Source organism: Eretmochelys imbricata, chromosome 14, assembly GCF_965152235.1.
Source record: "Eretmochelys imbricata isolate rEreImb1 chromosome 14, rEreImb1.hap1, whole genome shotgun sequence".
NCBI lineage: Eukaryota > Metazoa > Chordata > Testudines > Cheloniidae > Eretmochelys > Eretmochelys imbricata.
Window position 1 is genome coordinate 31,627,550 of NC_135585.1, and position 16,914 is coordinate 31,644,463.

General features: G+C 49.9%; 2 protein-coding genes across 2 annotated transcripts in view; both read right to left on the bottom strand.

Moving 5' to 3' along the window:
• Window positions 1-1,946: 1,946 nt before the first annotated feature.
• On the bottom strand, window positions 1,947-9,385 carry LOC144275214 (zinc finger protein 620-like). The gene is made up of 6 exons (XM_077834388.1): window positions 9,242-9,385; window positions 7,668-7,785; window positions 6,822-6,894; window positions 5,254-5,380; window positions 4,067-4,180; window positions 1,947-3,699 (listed from the first exon to the last, which is right to left on the bottom strand). Exons 3-6 carry the CDS (start codon window positions 6,843-6,845, stop codon window positions 3,053-3,055), a joined length of 912 nt encoding a protein of 303 aa, XP_077690514.1. The 5' UTR covers window positions 6,846-6,894; window positions 7,668-7,785; window positions 9,242-9,385; the 3' UTR covers window positions 1,947-3,052.
• A 2,861-nt stretch (window positions 9,386-12,246) lies between these two features.
• The window catches only part of LOC144275014 (uncharacterized), a 45,544-nt gene continuing 40,876 nt past the window's right edge, over window positions 12,247-16,914 (bottom strand). The window contains exon 2 of the mRNA XM_077834090.1: window positions 12,247-14,919. Within this exon, the coding sequence (XP_077690216.1) occupies window positions 14,583-14,919 (337 nt within the window). The 3' untranslated portion in view covers window positions 12,247-14,582. The remainder of the gene's footprint in view (window positions 14,920-16,914) is intronic.

Sequence of the window (16,914 nt, forward strand, 5' to 3'; positions counted from 1 at the left end):
CACAATGGGAAGGCCCCTTCTCTCTCCTCCCATGGAAAGGTTGGCAGGAAACAGAAAAACTCAGCAGCTCTGCAGCCAAGTGTCAATTGGGACTTCTCTTCCTCTGCATGGGGTTTGATGAACCTCTCAGTCTAGCAATCAGTTTACAGGTCAGCTTCTGCCATCTCCCAGGCAGACACTTGAGAGCTGAACATTACTGATATTTGCGGGGAATCAACAGCTCTATTGTTCCTTCCAGCCATCCCTAGACAGGACTCTGACACAATTTCTCCTCCGATGCTCAGTGAGGGGCGAGCTGTCCCTGAGGCCTTTCCTGCAGTTGGGGCATTTGTAGGGCTTCCCTCTTGTATGGAATCACCAATGGATAGTGAGGGTTGAGTTTGCCCGGAGGTTTTTCCTGCACTTGAGCAGATGTACGGTTTCTCTCCTGTGTGGGTTTTCTGGTGTTTAGTGAGGGTCATGCTGGTCCTGAAGCTGTTTTTGTACTCTCACCCATGTGTATTCTCTGGTGGACGATGAGGCTTGAGCGGACACCATAGCTTTTCCTGCAGTAAGGGCACTGGTGGGGTTTCTCCTGTGTGGATTCGGTTGGGTCTGAAGAGGGCTGACCTACTGCTGAAGTTTTTCCCACATTCAACACAAGATTTTCACCTTCCTCGTCTGTGGTGTTTGCTGTCCTGGTGTGTGTCACCTTTCCCCTTAGGAGAGAACTGACCCCATCTGTTCCCTGACTGCTTTTTTTTTTTTCTCTGACCTGCGCTGGCTCTCACAGACTTTGCCCTTCACCTGCTCAAGACTCTTGGAAACTTTCCCTTTGGATCTCTGTGGTGTAACTAGAGAATTCTCCTCCTCATTCCCTGACTTGTCATCTGTTTGAATGAAAGGGACAAACCAGACATGTCAGTCCCTGTGCTAGGGAGAAAGGAAACCTTAGAGAGGGGAAGAGTAAAAGGGGATTCAGAGGGTGAAAACTAGGAGAACTGTTTGGGAGACTAAAATATGAAGAGTTGAATCCTTTAAACTCCGAGTGCTGCGTGACCTCCCCTCAGAGCTGATCAGTGCCCCATCAACACCCTCGCTGCCCAGCCACTGGGGAGACAACACGGGCCTGGCATGGAACCTAACCGTCAGGGACAGGGACTCTGTTGGGCCGCAAGAAGCCAATTCCAGAATCAGAGCCCTCCATTGCTGAGCACGCCCTGCAGGGAGTCCCCTTCCTAGGTACATCTAGTAGATATGAGCTCTGTTGTCTCAGCTGGCGCAATGGCATGTGGAGAGAGAAGGAGCTCTGAGGAAAGCAGGACCCAAACCATTCAGGGCCTTAGAGATTAACCTGTCACTTGAATTGCCCCAGGAATCAGCTCCTAGCCAGGGCCATTGCTGGGGTGCAGGAATAATGTACTAGCAACGGGGCATCTGGCTGGGCTGCTGCCTTGTGTCCTAGTAGTGGTCCCCGTGGACAGGTCCGTGCAGAGTGCACTGTCATGACCCTCTCAGCAGGGGGACCTCAGAGGTCCAGATCCCTGCTGGGTTATCTTTATGGTAACCACCCGCTGGGCTCTGTGCTGTTTGCTCCTGCTGGCACCACAATACAAGGTGAGCTCAGGCAGAGCAAAAAGGTAACAGCTGGAAATGACAGCAGAGGTACAGGCAGGGCTTCCAAGGAGAGGCCCAGGAGCTGGGATCTGAGGTGGGGGAAAAAAAACAGGGGAGAGGAAGGAGGTTGCAGCTGCCAAGGCAGGCAGTGGAGGAGAAGTGTTTGAGCCCCTGGGCTGAGAGGGAAGGCAGGCTGCTGAGATTCCCAGGCAAGCACTGGCAGCACATGAGGTAGAAAGGCAGAGAGGAGCTGGGTGTGCATCCCAGAGGCGATGTCGCTGCAGCCCAGGCCCCTCTCTCAAATCAGCGTGAATGGCAGGGTCTCTCAGTGAAAAACAAAACACAGAGGATTCCAGACAGCGTCTGTATGTGCAGGTTTTATTTACCAAAATAGAAATAAAGAGGTGCAACAGAGAGATAGTTCAGGGAGAGGGAATAACTAGCGCAGATGGGGTGAAACGTTACCTGAAATGGGCAACGGGCATCAAAGAATCAATCCCATTCCCCAGTGAGCAGAGTGGCATCACAGCGGGACCCCTCACTGAGCCCTACTCCACTCGTTTAGGAAGGACAAAGATCTGGACTGTCAGTGACCCATACTAGTCACTCTAATTTTAAACATTCTGAAGAATTGGAATAATTACTGTTAAATACCCCAATGATTTCCCCAGAGATAAATATAAGTCACATATTCCTTTCCCAACACCCACTCATCCACTTCTTGTTGCAAACCCCAAATACACATAGGAAATGACTGGTCTCTAATTTCTCTCGAAGATGCCCAGTGAGGAACCCCCCCGCCCTGTAATTCTTGAGTTACCAGGGTGCTCTGAGGTCATTTTAACCCAACATCAGAAATTGACCCTTAGGGGCTGCGATTCTGCACTGACCGACTGAAGTGCCTGAGTGCTGGTCTCAGAGCTGCTGGTGGCTCACGGGGCAGGAAGTTCATTGCAGACAGTAACCATGATCCTGGTACACAAAACCTTGTTCCTTTCCTTCGAGCTGGTGTTCCTCTTTGCAGCAATGAGCTCTGGCCAACTAGTGCAGAGTTGTCCAGTCTCAGCACTTGATCACTTGCTAATTCAGTCACCTGCAACCCGTTCCCTGCCCATTCTTCCTCTCCTAGTCCCCCGAACATTTGATCTCCCTGGTTTTCTCCCAAAGTCTGCAAGGGAAGGGCCTCTAGGGCACCCACCCCACATGAACGCCAGTAAGTGGGGGAGGCGCAGCCTACGTCCCAGAGGATGGTGCAGAGACAGGTCTCTGCCCTGAGAAAGGTGGCTTAGCTCAAGAAATTGGTTACTGGAAAGGGATTTGAGTCCAGGGAGATGAGTGTCCAGGGGAGTTGGGTTCTTCTTTCCCTGATCACCACCTGGCTGGCAAGTGGCAGAGGGGCCTGGCAGCACAGCAATGAGGAAAAACTGATTGGGGCTTCTCCACTGCCTGTGGTTTGCTACAGGAGGCAGAGCCAGAGATTCACTGAGCATCCTGGAGGCACCTGCAGCTGCCCCCTGATCCCAGCGATAGGCAGCTGGATACTCAAGGAATTGGGAAATGCAGCATTCACTCCACCCCAGGCAGGTAATTTACAGCGTCTGTCCATCAGGTGGAGTTTCTGGTGTCTAATAAGGTGTGGGCTCTGATTGAAGCTTTTCTCGCATTCGTCGCACTTGTATGGTCTCTCTCCCGTGTGGATCCGCTCATGTACAACCAGGTGCGAGCTCCGACCGAAGCCTTTCCCGCAGTCGGGGCATTTAAAGGGTCTCTCCCCTGTGTGGGTTCTCTGGTGTCTAATGAGGTGCGAGATGCAACTGAAGATTTTCCCGCAGTCTATGCATATTTTCTGCGTCTCTCCGGTCTGCTGAACTGTGGTTTTGTTGCTGTCTCTGGAACCACCCCCATGGGAAGTGGATTTACTTTGTCCCTTCCCTGAGTCCTTTTCCTTTTGCCTCTTTGATCCATTCTGACTCCCACCAATTTCTCCCTGTGCAGGAACATTTCCTGCAGATCCTCCCAATACCTTCCCACACAATTTCACTTGCGCAGGCCCTTCCTGCTGAGGATTCTCCTCCTCATTCTTACACGACATCTCGTCACCTGCTGGGATAAGGAGAGAATCCAGACCAGAGTCAGTCCCTGTGCCAGGGGAAAGCAAAACTCAGAAACAAACCAAAATAGCTATTAGGGAAATTGAAATATTAGGTTCCAAATCCCCCTAAACCCTTCCCCCGATAAGGGAAGAGTGAACCGACTCCACTCTCATATCCCAGGTGAACACTCCAGGGGAAGGAACTACTGCCAGGTGTCAGTTAGAAGGGTGGGAATGACAGCGAATGACTTGCTGGCTAGCCTCCTGATCTGGTTCATAATGAGGCAAAACTGGAGAAGTTCAGAGGGCCTAAGTGGGAATCCCAGCTGTTTCCTTTGCAGATGGACAGTTTACATGTCAGTTGAACCAAATCCTCACCTGTGCAGGCACCTCTCCGGAACCCCCTTTCCTCCGAGCCCTGGAGATCTGGGACCCATGTCACTTCCCCTTGTTCCAGCTGACAGATCAAGTCAGGTCTGGACATCAGAAATCCTGCTCCAGGGAAAATTAACCTTGTAAGAGGAGGGTGAATTACACATTTGGGTAACAAAGGTTCAAATGTAACGTTCTAGCGCAGTTAAAACAGTATAATTCCAGAGCCATCTTTTCAAAGCCGCGGGACACTGCTAACAAATACAGTCTAATATTCAGAGGAGGTTCCTTTTTAATATCCCACCAACCAGGAATCCCCTCTAGGGTCTCCCTCCACTGCTACCCAGCCTTCCCCCATATCCATATGGGCTGGGGAAGCGTAATTAACAGACTTTTGGGCTCCTGCAAACCATGATTGGTTATTGCAATTATTCTGAGCCATGAGCAATTAGTGAGGGACCCGAATTGAAAGGGTGCAGGGCTCTAACAGAGCATGCCCGGCCGCCAGCCCCACCTCTTGTACCAAAGCGCCCCTCACAGGCTGCAATCATGGCTCTATGGCACGGGGGGGGGCATCCAAGATTATCTATTGCTGTAAACAAAGCCAGCGAGAGACTCCTCAAAAGAGGTTCCTAAAAGACAAGAGAGGGCAGCTCTGTGTCCCAGAGAGCAGAGACTCCACCCACGATCCCCTTCTCGCTGACAGTGAGGGCCCTGGGGAGAGTCAGAGGGAAGCTGGGACCAGTGTGCACAAGCGAGCAGGATTCAGTGCCTTAAGGGGTGGGAGGGAGCAGCGGTGTCACTGAATGCAGCAGTTCCGGGGTAAGAAGAGGTCAGGCAAGAACGCTGGAGTAGGTAGGGAACCTGGTGAGTCAGAAGGAGTATTAAAATCCGGCAGGGTGCGGAGAAGGCCTGGGAGTTAGTGTGCACTGTAATTATAGTTGCTAAATCCTCGGTTAATGACTTGGATTGCTGTAGTACCTAGAGACCTCAGCAAGGCCCAGGGCCCCTTTATGCTTGGCACTGCACAGGCAAAGACAGTCCTGCCCTAGAGAATGTAAAGTCCAGGTAGAAAGGGAGCTGTGGGGCTGATCCCACTGAAATCTAAGGGACCGGAAAGAACTGTGAGCAGAGGTCAATTCAGGCAATGCAAAGTTCAAATTTCAACACGCCTAGGAGACAGGAATCCTTACCCAGTGAGGTCACGTTCTCATAGTTCTCCTGCATGACATCCCTGTAGAGGGCTCGCTGACCCAGGTCCAGCAGAGCCCATTCCCCCTCAGAGAAATACACAGCCACCTCCTCGAACGTCACCGGCATCTGTATCAACAACAAGAGTCCCCCGCTCACAACCTGCTGCCCCAGCCAGAGTCCCACCAGCTCAGTCACAGGTAGAGCTGGAAAAATCCACCTCGGCCCCAGAGAGCAGAGCCCTTTCCCTGCCAAGCGAGAGGCACAGCTGCAGAATTAAAGCTCTCGTTTCAGAGGGAAGCGAAGCTCCCAGCCTGTCCGGCTGAGAGGAGGATTATGAAGGGGGGTCGGATGCTGCCGTGTTTCCGCCCAGGAGACAGCCGGCTTTGGCCCCTCTGCGCTGCTCAGAGCTTCCCTAGTAGCAGCAGAAAGCTAAAGAGAACTTTGTTCGTTGCAGAGTTGTTCTGCAGAGCCTGAGAAACTCACTAGCATCATTTGAATTTCTACCTGTGCCTGCTACTGGTCCAATAGATCAGATTTCTATCTGTGCCTGCTATTGCAACCCGCTGGGCCAATACATTAGATACACTCCTCTGGCAGCTGGCCCTCAAAAATGCAATAGGCTACTGCCCTCAAAAGCTAATGGAGTTACTTTAGCTCAAGCGGCAGAGATCTGCATGTGGTGTGGGAGTTTACCGGGTCCACCACACAGACACACACCGTAGCAAGAGACGGATATGAAAATGGAATTAAAACCTTGCTCAAGGAGCCACACAAGCACCGTGGCATACATGGGAACATCCGGCACTGCCCTCACCAGTGCAACAGGGTTCCCGAAAACAGACAGGGCTTCAGAGAGCCAGGGCATCATGACGATGAATGCTCTTCCCAGCCAGTCTGGAAGATAAGAAATGATTTGGCCTGTGTCCCCAGATGCTGCTGTGCTGCTTTTCCCAGTCTGCCGACAGGCAGCTCCAGAGTAATTGCTGCTGGCCAGTTCCAGGCTGCCCTTCAGAGCTGTGAGCATCTGAGAAACGCATCAGAAACGCTCTGCTGTTGCTGCTGCCCACTGTGAAACTCCAAGCAGGAGCAGAAGCTACACGAGAGTTATTCATGGGGGAGGGGGGGAGGGAGAAACACCCCAGAACTGAAAGGGAAGGGATTGGATAGCAGAGTTCCCCATGCAGACTGCTTCAGACCTCATCGTGTGGCTACTAGACAAGAGACAGATCCTGGAAATGGAGCCCATGAGTACTGTCCATGGACAGCTTCCCAGGAGGAATTCCAGCAGCTGAACATCGGAAGAAGGGTTGGTTGCCTCCTTTCCTCTTTGTATCAACCTCTGGCTAGGAAGCTCAGGGCTGTGGCTAGCAGGAGTCAGATACGTTCTTCAGTGCCTGGACACGCAGCTTGATTCCTGGTCCACAGACGGGGGAATTCCCCCTGTTCTCTAGAGTCCCAGCAGGTTTGTCACACTCTATCCCCACCTCCCACTCCCAGCTCCTGTGCATGCCCTGCTCCCTCCCCATCCAGCACAAACCCTGCAGCAGCTCCCTGAAAAATCCCCTACCTGAATACGCTGTGCTAAAGCCATTTCGTTTCTGGGACGACGTGGCTGGACTGGACGGATGTTATTCTGCAGCCTGCCAGGGAGAGAGGTGATTGGGGAGGCGTCAGAGTGGGTTTTAGTCCACTTCACACCTTGACTCCCCCCAGGTTTGTCTCCTGCACACAGAGGTTCTGACTCTGCAAAGCTGGGAAAGTCCATAGTCACTTTATTACAGCACAGACCCGGCCCCTCCTAGCAGGACTGAGACATCTTTAAACCTCCCAGTATCCAAGTCTGTGAACCAAATGCTAGAAATGAGCCGAATCAAGGAGATGCTTGTTTTGGAGGATTCCTGAGGGCACCATGTTCCCTCAGCAGGCAGGGGGCGCAGGCAGAGGCAAGAACTGCTTTTTCCTCTCTCCTTGTCCCCAGGAAAGTCAGTCTGCCCAGGGGTGCTGCAGTGAATGGAGCTGGGCAGGTTTGGGAGCTGGGAGTCTCCCTCTCCATTTATTGCTCCTGCTGCCCCTTCCCATCACTCCCCCCCCACCCCCCCCACAGAGCTCAGATTTTACACCCAGCTGGAAACGTTGCCATTATGCCCATGGTTTTTGCTTCTCTTTCAAAACACCATGCCAAGGAAGGCGTGAATTCTGGCCTGTGAGTTCTTGCAACAATTTCTGGTTTTTTAGCCTTGCGAAACTGCCAGCCTGGACGAAGGCAAGGGACAGATGGGGAGGCAGCTTTTGAAGGATGAAAGGGAAATCTTACAGAAATTGCATCCTATGGTTTCCAAAAATATCCAATCTTGATTTAAAAATTAGTAATTTTTTCCACTGGTTAATAATCCTCAGTGTTAAACCATTGCACCTTATTTCTTGTCTGCATTTGGCTTCAACTTCCAGACAGAACTTGTTTATGCCTTTGTTCGCCAGAATGAAGAGCCCTCCTGTATCACATTTCTGTTGTCCACGTAGGTACCTATAGACTATGAGTAAGACACCCCTTAAACTTCCCTTTGCAAAGCAAAATCGACCCCAGAAGCTCACTCTGTCCCTGTACAGCTTGTTTTCCAGTCCTTTAATCATTGTCTGAACACAATAGTGTGCAGCAATGGTCGTGCCACAGCCAAATACAGAGGTAACATAACTTCCCTATTCTTCCTGGATATTCCTGTTTGTGCATCCAAGGATCACATCAGCCCTTTTGGCCACAGCTTTGCCCTGGGAGCTCAGGTTCAGCTGATTATCCACCAGTCCCACAAGTCTTTTTTCAGAGTCCCTGCTTCCCACGAGACAGCACACCATCCTGCAAGTGTGGCCTACATTAAGGCTTGATTTGAACGATTTATTTACACTAATAAAATGCTGTTGGGAAGGGTGATGTACTCACAGTATGGCCCGTTTTGGATGAAATCTGAAAGGCCTCTCTCTTCCCAGAAAAAGATTTTTTTTAAAAAAAGATCACATATCATGAGAGCATCAAATAGAGACCTAGTTAATGAAACAGTGGTGTTGTAGCTGTGTCGGTCCCAGGATAATAGAGAGACAAGGTGGGGGAGGGAATATCTTTTATTGGACCAACTTCTGTTGGGGAGAGAGATAAGCTTTCGGGGCTCACCCAGAGCTCTGCTCCAGGTCTGGGAAACTTACTCACAGCTAAATACAAGATAGAGCTAGGGTGACCAGACAGCAAGGGTGACAAATCAGGATGGGGGTTTGGGGTAATAGGCGTCTATATAAGACAAGGCCCCAAATATTGGGACTGTCCCTATAAAATTGGGAGCTCAGGTCACCCTAGATAGAGTAGGCTGTTCTGTACGTAGTTCTGTGTATATCTGTATAGGTGTTAACTACTTACATGAAACAATCCCTTCCACCTTGTATTTAGCTGTGATGCTCTGAGTTCATTCCCAACCCTGAAGAAGAGCTTCTGGTGATCCCGAAAGCTTGTCTCTCTCTCTCACCCCCGCCTTGGCTGCACAAATATTTCTCCAGGAGCCTCTTGTCCCACAGACATCTAGAGCCCGTGAGAGTCACTTTGCGCAGATGACAAATGCGGCGGGGGGGGGTTTCGGGGGCCCTGAGCCTTCCCAGGGATCTAACCCATTCGTTACAGGGAAGGGGATCGGTGTGGAAATGTTCATACGAACACACCCAGGCCAAGTCACTTTAGGCCTGACACGTTTGACGCAGCGAACCTATCCCTCTCTGCACTGGGATCCTGGGGAGATTTACCCACCCCTGCAGAGGGAAGTGGCCCCTCCTGGCTTGTCTAAGGGGCTAGATTATTAAAATACAGAACCCCCAAGGCTCCCCCTCTCCCTGGTATTTCTCTCACCCAGCAGCTTCCCAGGGGCTGCGAGATCTGAGCCTCCCTGGGCTGTTTGCGCAGAGTCACTTTCCTGCCCGGCCCCAGCCCTTTCCCCGGGTCTCTCCCCTCACCTGCAGGCTCCGGCTCCGGGGCTGGTGTCGGCGGAGGCCGGGGCTGCCCCAGGGGCTGGTTCCAGCCCCCGCAGAAAGTCCGCCCGGCTGGGCCCAGAGCGGCGTTAATGCAGGGCTCTCCTCGCACAGAGCCCTTTGCAGCAGTTGCTCAGCCCCGGCTCCCAGTCACAACAAGGGAAGGAAGCAGCAGCAACAACTGACCTAGGAAGTTCAGCAGAGACAGAAAGCAAGAAATTGAGTCCAGCTTCCCCTCTTTTAACCGTGGGCCCTCTGGTGGTAGCAACGAACAAAACGAACCAGAGCGAGAGGTGTCAAGCCTCCAGCATTGCCCTGGAGTCTCCCCTCAGGACCTGAAGAGTCATCATTCAGTAAAGATTATGTCATGTGATTAAACCTCCTGGAATAGTCCAACCAAAAGGGCAGCCCTAAACAAGACAGAGACAGGCACAGAACTGGTCTACACACAGAAATCGCACTGACTTAACTCTCAGGGCTTGTCTAGAGGGGAAATTAAAGCCAGTTAGCTACAGGTGTGAATTTAAAGCACATTAAACCCTTTTATGACTATGGTCATTCACAGAGAAGGATGCTATATTTACTTCTTGTGCAGACAAGTTCTACATTGATTTCCAAATAGGTTTAGGCCAGGGCTTGTCTCTATGGGAAAGCTTTGCATAGATTCATCCATTACATGGCCAGGAGGGACAATTGTGATTACCTATTCCCACCTCCTCTATAACACAAGCCATAGAACTTCCTTGAATTAATTCCTGCTTGAACTAGTTCATATGGTTCCCAAAAATATCCAATCTGGATTTAAAAATTAGTAACTTTTTCCACTGGTTAATAATCCTTAGTGTTAAACAATTGCACCTTATTTCTTGTCTGCATTTGGCTTCAACTTCCAGACATTAGAACTTGCTTATGCCTTTGTTCGCCAGAATGAAGAGCCCTCCTGTATCACATTTCTGTTGTCCACGTAGGTACCTATAGACTATAAGCAAGACACCCCTTAACCTTCCCTTTGCAAAGTAAAATCGACCCCAGGAGCTCACTCTGTCCCTGTAGTTTGTTTTCCAGTCCTTTAATCATTGTCTGAACACAATAGTGTGCAGCAATGGTCATGCCACAGCCAAATATAGAGGTAACATAACCTCCCTATTCTTCCTGGATATTCCCATTTATGCATCCAATGATCACATTAGCTCTTTTGCCCACAGCATTGCCCTGGGAACACAGGTTTAGCTGTTTGTCCACCAGTCCCACAAGTCTTTTTTCAGAGTTCCTGCTTTCCACGAGACAGCGCCCCATCCTGCAAGTGTGGCCTACAGTTTTTGGTTCTAGATTCATAACTCTACATTTGGCCATATTAAACCATAAATTGTTTGCTTGTGCCCAGCTCACCAAGTGACTCAGACTGCTTTCTGTCAGCAACCTGTCCTCTTCGTGATTCCCTCCCACCCTTTGCAATCTGCAAACTTTATGGGTGATACTTTTTGGTTTTCTTCCAGCTTGCTGATGAAAATGTGAAGTAGGTAGGGCCAAGAGCTGATCCCTTCACACCTGCTCACTGATGGTTTCCCATTTACAATTCTGAAACCTGTCCATTAGCCAGTTTTTAATTCATTTGTTTTGTGTCATATAGTTTTGTTATAATCATTCCAGTTTCTATTGCAAAGTAAGCCCGGGTGTGAATTTAACGGATGATTGCTATTTCACAAGCAATGGTCTCAAGTTGCAGTGGGGGAGGTCTAGGATGGATATTAAGAAACACTATTTCACTAGGAGGGTGGTGAAGCACTGGAATGGGTTACCTAGGGAAGTGGTGGAATCTCCGTCCTTAGAGGTTTTTAAGGCCCGGCTTGACAAAGCCCTGGCTGGGATGATTTAGTTGGTGTTTGTCCTGCTTCGAGCAGGGGGTTGGACTAGATGACCTCTTGAGGTATCTTCCAACCCTACTATTCTAATGATTAACTCCCCATGTGGTTAACAATGAAATTGTCAACACAGAGAGCTATTGCAGAGTAACTATTCCCCACTGTTTCACCCATGAACAAGCCCTTAGTTTATATTAGTGCAACCCCCTTTGTAATCTGTACCAATTTAGCTGTGTGTAAACTAAGCCAGAGAGAAATGTGATGCAGGGCTCCCAGCAGCCTTTCTTTGGCTAGGTTCTCATGTCCCTTTTATTGTCAGGATTCTCCAGACAACCCCCATCCCATTGGACTCCCACCTCCAGGAAGCTTCTTATATCCATCCCCTCCCACCACAATCCCAGGACAGCTGGGTTCTCAAGGTTCCCATTAAGGAGCTGTCAGCCTGGCTGGCAGGCAGGAAGGTCCTGCATGGGGAGATTTTCTCATCATGTTTCTGGGCGTGCCCAAGACTAGTGTAGATCCAGAGCTGGAGAGGTGTGGGATGAGAGATGTGGCTGGGGGGGAAAGGGTAGAGCTCTTTCCCCTTGAGATTAAGTTAGAGGGACAGTGGAACAGCTGGGAATTGAACCTAGGAGTCCTGCCTCCCAGTCACCCCCTGGCGGCCTGAGAATGAAGTTATTTGTCTCCCATCCAGGCTGAGAAGTGGTTTCCTCAGCTAGGGCCTGACTGACTGAATGTCACATACACCCTGCAAGGATCCTCAAGGATATGCCCCTTTGGCCCCCTGCAAAATCCCTGGCCAGTCCTTCCACACACAGTAAGTAGGCAGCTGCCTTTGCAGTTCCCAAGTGTAGACCATACAGCACTGGAGTGGAACTGGCAGGAGGAACTCAAGGGCTGGGGGCCTGCAGTGAGTACCGCAGGGTCTCTGCCCTGCTTAGTCTTCCCGCAACACTGTCACAAGGGAACAAAGAGCAGTAGGATGTGAAAACTGGGGTACAAACAGGACCAAGAACTGGAATTTGAGGTTAGGGGAAGGGAAGGCAGTGAGAAGAGGCTGCAGCAGTCAAGGTAGGAAGTGGCAAAGGTGTGGAGGAGTATTTTAGGCCCAGAAGTGTGTGTGTGTGGAGGGGGGGAGAGGTTGGGGTGGTCTGAGAGGTGGGGGAAGCATAGGCACGATGAAAGAAAAGCCAGCACGTGAGAGGAGAAGAGGAGCTGGGTGTCACTGTAATGAGAGCAGCGGAGTATACAAGTGGAGAGGAGGAATGGGGGGGAGGGGGAGAAATAGATGGCAAACAGTTTCTAAATACGCAAATTTTATGCACCCCAAGAGGCATGACGAAACGTGATCTCAGGACTGTTCTGGGAGAGGGAACAAAGGGTTCACCTGAAAGAGGCTCCGTACAGCAAAGAAACAATAACCTCATTTACCACATCCCATCACCAGCATGTTCTCACAGCCACAGCTTCTCTGCAGCCTAGTCAGCAAAAGCTGTAGTCCTCCAAGAGGACAATGAGAAGTTCTGACCGGCAGGGAGTATGACCAACAGCCATTCTGAAAATAGATATTCAGAAGAATCAGAATAATTGCTCTTATTGAAATAACTTATATTTATTTCAGAGGAAATACCTAAGCCAAAGTCCTCCCCTCCCACCCTCTGCAGATTTCATTTGTTGCAAATCCAAAGTACACCCAGAGAAGGACTTTAAAGTTGATCTCCAATTTCTCTGGACGATTCCCAGTTAGGTAGAGCCCCAGGTTATTCATAAGTTACCCTTTTAGTTCATTGTGCTCTGATGTGGTCTCAACTGAACATCAGAAACAGCAAACTGGTCAGGGCTGCAACTCTGAATTCGGAGAGAAGAGTCTATTTGACAGCTTCAGGGGTTGTCCGATCACTGCAGACTAACTGCAGTCCCTGTGCTGCCTGGCACAAAGTACCTTCCCTTGTTCTCTTCATGCCGCCCACAGTTTCTCTCTGCAATAAAGAGCTATAACCAACTAGCGTAGAGTGTTTTCCAGTCTCAGCCCCTTATCATTGGCTGATTCAAATCCCTCTGCCCACCTACTATCTTCCTTTTGCTCAAAAACATTGTTTCCTCTACACTTCATCCCTCTTATCACTTGGAAGTGATAGCGGAGGAGAATGACCTGGGTGTATTGGTTGATCACAGAATGACTATGACCCATCAATGTGACATGGAAAAGGCTAATGCAGTCCTAGGATGCCCCACGTGAGGTATTTCCAGTAGAGACAGGGAAGTGTTTGTACCCTTATACAAGACACTGGCGAGACTTCATCTGGAATTCTGTGTGCTATTCTGGTCTCCCATGTTTAAGAAAGATGAATTCAAACTGGACCAGGTGCAGATAAGGGCAGCTAGGATGATCTGAGGAATGGAAAACCTACCTTATAAGAAGAGATTCAGAGAGCATGGCTTGTTTAGCCTAACCTAATGAAGGCTGAGGGGAGATATGATTGCTTTCTATAAATACATCAGAGGGCTAAACACCAGCGAGGGAGAGGAGTTATTTAAGTTAAGCACCAATGTGGACAGAAGAACCAATAGATATAAACTGGCCATCAACAAATTTAGGCTTGAAATTAGATGAAGGCTTCTAACCACCAGAGGAGTGAAGTTCTCAAACAGCCTTCCAAGTGGGGGCAAAAACCTTACTGGCTTCAAGACTGAGCTTGATAAGTTTATGGAGGGGATGCCTACAATGGTGCATCACTGATCTGTGACTGCTAGCAGCAAACATCTCCAACAGCCTATCTCCAATAGGACACTAGATGGGGAGGACGGACTTATTTCAGAGAATTCTTCCCCAGGTGTCTGGCTGGTGGGTCTTGCCCACATGCTCAGGGTCAAACTGACTGCCCTATTTAGAGTCAGAAAGGAATTTCCCCCTGGGATCAGATTGGCAGAGACCCTGCAAGGGCTTTGCCTTCCTCTGCAGCATGGGGCATGGGTCACTTGCAGATTTAAACTCATGTAAATGGTGGATTCTCTGTAACTTGAAGGATTGAAGAATGATTTGAGGACTGCAGTAACTCAGCCACAGGTTAGGGGACTGTTAGAGGGGTGGTTCTGTGGCGTGCAATATTCAGGAGGTCAGACTAAGTGATCATGATGGTCCCTTCTGACCTTAAATCCCCAGCATTTGATCTCCCTAGTTTCCTCCCAAAGTCTGCAAGGGAAGGGCCTCTGGGACACCCACCCCACCAGAAATAGCTCCAATAAGGGGGAGGGGGCAGCCTAAGACCCAGTAGAGGGTGTAGAGACAGGTCTCTGGTGTGAGAAAGGTGGCTTAGTTCAAGGAATTGGTTAGTAGAAAGGGATTTGAGTCCAGGGAGAGGAGTTGCTAGGGGAGCTGGGTTCTTCTTTCCTCTACCCGCACCTGGCTGGCAGTGCAGCAATGAGGAAAAACTGATCGGGGCTTCTCCACAGACTGGGGTTTACTACTGGAGGCAGAGCCAGAGATTCACTGAGCAGACCAGAGGCACCTGCAACTGCCCCCTGACCCCAGAGAGAGGTAGCTGGATACTCAAGGAATTGGGAAATACGGTATTTGCTCTAGCCAACAGAGGGAATTTAGAGAGTTTCTTCTTCCTATGGCGTCTCTGATGTCCAACGAGGCGCGTGCTGCTATTGAAGCTTTTCTCACATTCATCGCACTTGAAGGGTCTCTGGCCCGTGTGGATCCTCTCATGTACAATCAGGTGCGAGCTCTGACCGAAGCTTTTCCCACAGACAGGGCATTCATAGGGTCTCTCCCCCGTGTGGGTTCTCTGGTGTCTAGTGAGGTGTGAGTTGCAGCTGAAGATTTTCCCGCAGTACTGGCATATTTTCGGTGTCTCTCCGGTCTGCTGGACTGTGGTTTTGTGAACGTCTCTGGAACCACCCTCATGGGGAGTGGATTTGCTCTGTCCCCTCCCTGCATGGTTTTCCTTCTTCCCCTTTGATCCAAGCTGACTCCCACCAGCTTCTCCCTGTGCAGGAGCATCCACTGTGGATCCTCCTAGTAGCATTCCATGCAACTCCACTTGTTTATGAGCTTTCTGCAGGGAATTCTCCTTCTCATTCTCACTCATCATCCAGTCACCTGCTGGAACAGGGAGAGAATCCAGACAGGAGTCATTTCCAATGCCAAGGAAAGAGTGAAACAAGCCTAAATAGCTGCTGGGAAATTGAAATATTATGGTGCAAATCTCACTAAACCCATCCCCTGATGAGATGGAAAAATGGGACCAATTCTGCATTCGCATCCCATCAGAACATTCAGCTGAAAGTGAGCAACTGCCAGGTGTCAGGATGGGTGGGAAGCCATGCGATATGTATCCTCATGGCAGACAACACCTGCTGGGCACAGCCTTGATCTGGGTGAGATAAGGGAAAACTGGGGAAGCTCCTGGCCTCTGTTGGAGTCCCAGCTTTTTCTTGCCAGATGAATGCTTTATAGGTCAGTTTAAGCAAATCCTCACCTATGCGGGCACCTTTTAGGATCCTGCTTTCCTCAGAGTCCTGGAGATCTGGGACCCAAGGCTCTTCCCCTTGTTCCAGCTGTGAGATCATGTCAGGTTTGGAAATCAGAAATCCTGCTCCAGGGAAGATAGGTGAATTATCATTGTGGGTAACAAAGATTCAAATGTACATTCTAGCCCATTCAAAACAGTAAAATCCTTCTGATGGTCCTTCCAAGCCACAGGACACCCAGTGGACCCACCCACTGGACACCTCCTCCATTAGCAATCTCTGCTTTGAGCAAATACAGCCAAATCTCAGAAAGAGGGGGTTCCTATTTAATAATCTACCAACCAGGACAGAATCCCTTCCAGAGTTTCCCTCCACTATAACCTGCCTGACTCCTTATGGGCTGTGGACAAATCATGGGCCTTGCAGGGTATTGCAAACTAATGGGGGGAGGTGGGGGAGAGAGTTCCAAAGGTGGAGGGTTCCAACAGAGAATACTCTGCCAGCAGCTCTCTCTTGTACCAAAGGAGCTCTAGTTTAGGCACCCCACTGCCTGCAGTCCTGGCTCTATATCCCAGGGAGAGCAGTCTCTCTTAGGGAGGCAGGTCCCTGGACATCTCTGCTCGGATCAAGTCTTCAAGCCAGACATGCATCAAAAGAGGTTCACAAAATGCCGAGAAGGCAGCTTTATGTCTCGGAAAGAGGAGATTCCAGCCACAGGGGAAGGCAGCCTGTAGCCACTTTTGACTGACAGAGATAGGCTCAGAGATAGTGAGAAAGTCCTAGGGAAGTCAGGACCAAGGCGCATGAGCTAGTGGGATTCAGCACAGTAAGGAAGAGAAGGGAGCGGAATGCAGCCGTTCAGGGGGATTAGATGTCAGAAAAAGCACATTCATGGAATTCAAATCTCCAGTGAGTGCAGGGGCAGTGGGAGGCAGTTCTGGAGAAAGCTGGGGCATTAGTCTGCTCCCCAATGACAGCTTCTAAATATTAAGGTCTTGCAGCAGCAAGACCGTAGTTAAGGTTGCATCAGAATTTTCTGTTTGACAGGGTCTGTACCTCAGTGTCGCATCTTTATTGTAAGCATGCCATAGGGAGTTTGAACAATTAATGTATGGAACCATCTCCACTGTGTATTTTGTATTTTCATGTTGGAGGTGGGGTGGGGTGAAGTGAATGACATTTGGGAAAACTGGAACACCAGAAAAGCCCGTTCCTCCCCCCAGTGCACATTTGCTGCCCAAGTCACTAGGGTCCTGGCTGTCATGAGAGCAGCTGTCGTGGCAAACTGTGTTACCTCTGATGACCATAACTTCATTA